The 6,138-nt window shown below is 38.3% G+C and overlaps 1 protein-coding gene and 1 long non-coding RNA gene across 3 annotated transcripts in view; one reads left to right on the forward strand and one right to left on the reverse strand.

Annotated features, from left to right (window-relative positions):
• The window catches only part of LOC108448144, a 7,150-nt gene extending 2,505 nt beyond the window's left edge, over positions 1–4,645 (reverse strand). The window contains exon 1 of the long non-coding RNA XR_001863923.1: positions 4,562–4,645. This is a non-coding gene — a long non-coding RNA (uncharacterized LOC108448144). The remainder of the gene's footprint in view (positions 1–4,561) is intronic.
• CCDC14 (coiled-coil domain containing 14) overlaps positions 1–5,052 on the forward strand; it is a 9,895-nt gene extending 4,843 nt beyond the window's left edge. Inside the window, exons 7-12 of one of the 2 annotated variants that reach the window (XM_017740154.1) lie at positions 3–563; positions 1,088–1,229; positions 1,825–1,904; positions 2,335–2,553; positions 2,638–2,770; positions 3,826–5,052. In XM_017740154.1, the coding sequence (XP_017595643.1) occupies positions 3–563; positions 1,088–1,229; positions 1,825–1,904; positions 2,335–2,553; positions 2,638–2,770; positions 3,826–4,795 (2,105 nt within the window). In that variant the 3' untranslated portion in view covers positions 4,796–5,052. The remainder of the gene's footprint in view (positions 1–2; positions 564–1,087; positions 1,230–1,824; positions 1,905–2,334; positions 2,554–2,637; positions 2,771–3,825) is intronic. The other variant, XM_017740155.1, reaches the window with a different exon arrangement.
• Positions 5,053–6,138: the final 1,086 nt, after the last annotated feature.

The raw sequence follows: 6,138 nt of genomic DNA on the forward strand, positions 1-6,138 counted from the left end.
TTGTCTTGTTGACAGTGCCAGTCAATGTGTGGCAGAGATGGGAGGACCTGTGGTTTGCCCAGTGGTTTCTGCTGCTCCTGCTGCTGCTGCACAAATGCAGTCTGGCACTGCTCTTCTTGGTGTGATCCCTTGTACAGCACCAGGAGCATCAACCCCTTCAGTGCCTGCATTGATCCCAACATCTTCTGGCACAGAGATGGCCCCAAGCCAAGGGCAGCAGATAAAAGAAGCAGACTTGATGCGGTGCATACAAGCCCTGTTACAATCCCATGAAATGCTGAATGGCAGGACTGAACAGAGGGGCCATCATCACTGTCCAGCAAAACATAATGGCTCCTGTGACACGGAGGAGGATACTCCTGAAGAGCACAGTGAGGACATGGTCAGTGAAGAAGATGAATTGAATGTACTTGATGTATCTCCAGTGAGAGATACAAGCTGTAAGACAAGTTATGTGAAGAAAGTTCTAAAATCTAGAAAAGAAAGTCCAGAAGAAACAGCCCATAAAGTTAGGACTGTAAAGTATCTTATGGGTGAGCTCAGAGCACTGGTAGCAGATCAAGGTGAGAACATTTTCATTGTGTAGCAGATTTATTGCGTGCAAATAACACAAGTGCTCTATTAAAGAGTGAGCATTTCCGTTTCTGGAAGTTGTATGTGTCAGATGGTATGTGCCATGTTACTGTGGTTTCCACAACTGTAAAACCTTCAGGATTCACTCTGGATAAGTATTAATTTATTTTTGTAATGTTTTAATATTATCATGACAGCAAGATAAAGGTTGTTGCTATTTCATATAAAGAGCTTTCTCCTAAGAAGGGTCCTGGTGTGGACAGATTGCAGTAACAGTCCCACCAAAGCTGGTTGGAAAGAGGGTGGGTTGTGTTTTACTGAGGATGTAAAGTATAGTTTTCATAGTTAAGCTTAAAAATTTAAAATAAATACAGTTAAAGGTGAAGTTTTCTTGGGGGGAAAAACCCTAGATACTATTAAATCACTTTGCAGATTGCTTAATCACATGTAAAATGTTAGTTGTATTACAGATTTATAGGTTTATGGAGTCTCTTTTTTCCCTCACTTCTTGCAGGTGACTCAGAAATGTTAAGGTTGATGAGTGAAATAGAAGACTCTATATCATTGCTCCCAGCTGTAGTGGGAAGTATGACTGTCCAAGCTGAAATAGCTCTGGCTTTGCAGCCTCTGCGGAGTGAGAATGCCCGGCTGCGCAGGTAGGGAACTCAGTGAACCTGTGGTTACTGCAGGTGCCCCTAAAGCATCTTTAACTGGTGTGGTTTACATTGCCTTTGTTAAGGCTCTTCCCTTGTCTGTGTAGTATTTATGGATTAGAAACTTTTCTGGTAAGGCAAAAAAAGCAATTTAAAAAAGCAATTATTAATACATAGCATGACTTTGGTATTTTAGTAGCATCAGTTACCTCATGATTGGGCCTTTGACTGAGTGAGGTCAATGCATCATTCTGAAAACTGCAGTATCAAGATAGTTAGCCTGCTCATATTCTTTTTGTAGTTTGCTCTCAAGTGCAAAAGTGTCTCTCATTTCAGGGGAGTTCTCAAACTGGGTAGCACTTCAATTCAGAACAGAGTTATTTAGTAGATATTTACCAGATACTTGGAAAGGGTCTTTTGTGTTGAAGAAGTACCAGAATGTAAGAAAAATTTGTTATTAAGACTTGTTTATATTCCTGAAGTATTACCTGACATTTAATTCTCAAAAGCAACTTCTCACCAAAGTAATTTAGAGTGCAGTCCTTTTGAGCATATTCTAATATTTCTGAATTTGTGCTTTTTCACAATTCATGTTTAGGAGACTAAGAATATTAAACCAGCAGCTTAGGGAACAAGAAGGCAGTGAGAAGACATCTGGACAGAGCTGCAACTATGAATGTAAAGTACCAATAATGTTGCTTGATAGGAGCATATTTGTTAAAGCTTTTTTTCAATAGATATTATTATTTATTTATATATCTGTAGTTTCATATGTCTGTATGTGTTGTGGCCTCTAGTAATAGCTGAGTTAAGTGAGTGTAATGCTGCAACTGTATTTGCATGGACTGTTGGGCCTTTTTAGACTCAACGTAGTGGGATTTGGCTCTACAGCTGCCAAGCAGATTATTTTTCATTATGTGCCTCTTAAAATGAACATGACTGATTAAATAATTAAGAAGGAAGCTTGAACTTTATCTCGCTGCAAAAAAAACCCCTTCTATCTGTAACCAAAATTAATATTACAAAGTCTATTTTAAAACTTAGTTTGGTTTAGAAATTCAAGCTACCACACAAAACACTTAAACATTTTATGTTTTGCTTCTGGTAGTGGTTTCTTTGCAGTCCTTGAATATGATGCTCCAGAGTCAATTGAAAGAATCGCAAAAAGGCCTTGATTCACTGCAGGCTAAAAATGAAGAACTACTGAAAATAATAGAAAGTCAGAAAGAAGAAAATAAACATCTCGCAAAAGGTTTTCATGATAAAGAAGAAGAATTGCTTGAAAACAAACAGCATTATGACATTCATTCTACCAAGCTCAAGATTGGTGTGTGTTTTCGATTTGGCTATTCTTTGTTCAGCATTTTAAAAGTGAGAAGAAATAATTACAAAGTTCTTCTTGGCATTTCAGAAATGGAAGAGGCATTAGGAACTGTGAAGAGCCTTCAGTTTAAGCTGGAAGCTTCAGAGAAAGAAAATAAGATTTTGGGCATAACGTTACGTCAGCGTGATGCAGAAGTTAAGAGACTGAGGGAACTCACCAGGTATTATTGGCTAAGCTTTTTTTTTGGTCTCCTGACATTATTTTTCTTTTAAAAAAGTATTTATTCTTTCTTATTCCTTGGGGGTTTTTTTTCATACTGTGTATTTTACCTTAGTATCTTGGTGGTGAGAGGTCATAGGCTAAAACTTCTCTTTGCAGTTCGTTTTGTTATAATGCTGCTATAACTTTGTTTTAAAACAGAGTTATCATATTCCATGACTTAGTAAAGTAAAATACTATCTGCCATAACTTATGTGAAGTCTTAACTTTTAATAGCAGATCTGCCAGTAAGAACTATTGCTGTGAATTTATTTTATCTCGCTCTTTTATGCTGAAAGTAGTGGCAAGCTGGGAGACATAAATAGCTTTTTGCAGATGCATAAAGGTGTGTATATACAATTGCTTTGGACATGTTGTGCACAGGAAACAAAACTGTTGTCTGTTGTGTTTATAGTTGGGACTGATGGGAACAACAGAGTATTTTTAATAGACATGTCAAATTCTTCAGCAGTTTAGATGCTTCTATGACTGCTGGCTGACCACCAGGTGGTGGTAGAATGATGTCACATTACATGTATTTGTGTATATGCTAGAGACATAAACATTTAAATGTTCATCTTTTTTGACATAGAAAGCAGTAAGTTAGAAGAATTATTTCTCTTATTATGTTTTTTTAAATTTAGATGCAATGGGAAGAATAATTCAGAAAACCTTTCTTAGTGATTTTGATAACTGCTTCAATCTTCTTTGTAACAGTTTCTTGGCATCAGTTTATTTCATCTTGTGCTGCTCAAAGCAGGTACACCAGGAATAATCTGGAGAACTTCACTGGGCTGTGATATTTTAGTTACTTTTTAGCCACAGTGAGCTGAAGAAGAATTAAAAAAACTTGGAATTGGTTCACATTTGTACTGCATTTTATGACGATATGTAGCAAGTGCATTGCAACTTTGCCACAGTCTGATACAGCTAATGTTTTTTTTCTACAGAAAATTTTTAAACTATTTTTTTATAGTGACTGATTTTGAATCTGTCTGGTTGATCTTACCTTAACAGAACCTTGCAAGGCAGTATGGCCAAGCTTCTGTCTGACCTCACAGGGGACAATGTTAGACCCAAACCTGAAAAAACTCTCTCGAAATCTCTTTTGGAAGACCATGAAAAGCAGATGCAACCTGAGCCATTTCCTGGGAGTACTTCAGTAATGACTTACCTTAAAAAATTAGAAATGGATCATGTTTTGATAGATACAGATCTTCAAATCCCAAATAAAATTGGAGAAGCAGAAATGCAAAATCTGTCCTATGAAAAATTTGCTGCTGAAGGAAGTAAAATTAACAGTACATTCACAGAAGAAGGAACATCTGCTCCCAGAGTACTACCAGCTCCATTGAAGCAAGATGCAGAAACAGGGAGTGATTCTGGGACTTTACTAGATGACCAAACCAAGTTGGATGAGACAATTTATATTCCACTGACTAGCAGCGCCTCTGAAAAACAGCAGCCACTCTCTGGAAGAAGTGGTGTGCTACCCCAGAGCAGAGGGGCTTGCCAGAGGTTGGATTATTACTGTGATCTTCCAAGCTCCATGCAGCAGTATGGATGTGAGGATCCAACTGTACTGGATAAATTAAGTGCTGGGTACAGTGTGAAAAAGACTGTGGAAAACACTCTTGAAGTTACAGGGGATAAAGCGAAGCCAGAAGGAGACAAAGTGAGACCAAGAGGCATTCCAAGTGGGGCTGCAAAAGATTTCATGGATAAACCAGACCAGCCTCAGCCTCGTACATACCCTCGTGCATCGATGCCATTTCCAGCAGGGATTTCTCAGAGAACAGGCAGTAAAGTAGCTGATTTTAGTTGCATTTCATTTGATGATTTATCAGGGAGGTCTGACTGGAGTGCATCTTCTTTCTCAACATTTACGTCTCGAGATGAAGAGGACTTTAAAAATAGCTTAGCAGCCTTGGATGCCAACATAGCCAGGTTACAAAGGACTCTGCAAAGTAACATTAGGAAACAATGAGTGTGAGAAAGCAAAATGTGCTGCAGCTATTAGGATAAATTAAGTTTTTCTGAAGTGCATTAAGTATGGTACTGATACATATATATTTCCTAGCTGTCTCAATTACGGATAGAATTTGTCTCTTTTTAGGCTGTGGTGCTGTTCCCCTTGAAGTGTACAACTTGAAATAACTGTCTTTTTATATAAAATAGAAATGGCTTTTCGAATTATGACTTAGTTTTATACTCTTTACTTGCAAAATTAAATGTACTTGTTCACTTGCGGGTTTTTTCCTTCCCCAAAGAACTATTGTAAGGTGCTGTACATGAGCAAGAGGTTCCACAGGTAGAGGCCAGGGCAGAGCTAGTTACAGAGTAGCTCTGCAGGAATGCTGACAGTTACAGTTGCTAAGTCAGAATCAGGCTATTCCAAAAATAAAGGCAGCCATCAATATTTGATTTTTAGTGTATAATATATATTGTAGGAAATATACGGAACAATCCTTTTTCATTCACCACTGATAAAACTTTATATTCTTTTTGGAGCATTGTACTTGAAGGAAAAATGAAGTGGAGAGTCCAGACAAGGGCAAGAAAAGAATCATCGAAGTTCTGTTGTTTTCTACAATTCTGTTATAGGGCATGCTTTTTACAAATGTTTGCCTTTTATCTAAAGTAAAAGGGAATGTAGAACCCGTGGATAAACACAGAACAGAAAGATGCTGAGGAACAGAAGCAGCAGAGCTGACACAAAGGAGGCAAACGAGGCTTTAGCTGAAAGCTGGCAAACCAGTACAGTTAGGAAAGCACCAGAATACACAGCATGAGGAAGGCATGGAAATTCTACAATTGTTGAGGTGTCAAACATCTCTTGGACATAAATACAGAGAGTCTGGACTGAATCACCCGAATTGGCTCTCACAGGAATGGGAGTGGAGCAGGGAATGATTCCAGTCTGTTGTTCTCCCAGACAGGCTTTTCCAAATCTCAGTCTCAAGAGTATGCATAATGTAAGTGTTTAAGTTACAGGTATGGGAAGCTGGTATTGCTACCATTCTGTGCATCTTACACCCTCAGCAGTGCTTCAGAGCTGTTTTTCAGGCAAAATATCTTTGGAAAAGGAACAGCAGTATAAAGACCTCTATTTAAGACTGCTTTTTCTGCAGAATTGCTGATTTTTTTTTTTCCTAGAAAACATTGTTGTCCTTCCTGGCACTCTTTTCTTGTATGTTTCCATGTAGGAGAAGAGTCCGTCATGGTTATCTCTTTGAGTGGACACATCCTAAAGTTAGGATGCTGTCCATGCATTGTGCTGGGGAGCAGGTCTGTGATTATTTTAGTTACTGGTAACTGAGTCATACAAAG

Source organism: Corvus brachyrhynchos, unplaced genomic scaffold (genome assembly GCF_000691975.1).
Source record: "Corvus brachyrhynchos isolate BGI_N302 unplaced genomic scaffold, ASM69197v1 scaffold126, whole genome shotgun sequence".
Taxonomy (NCBI): domain Eukaryota; kingdom Metazoa; phylum Chordata; class Aves; order Passeriformes; family Corvidae; genus Corvus; species Corvus brachyrhynchos.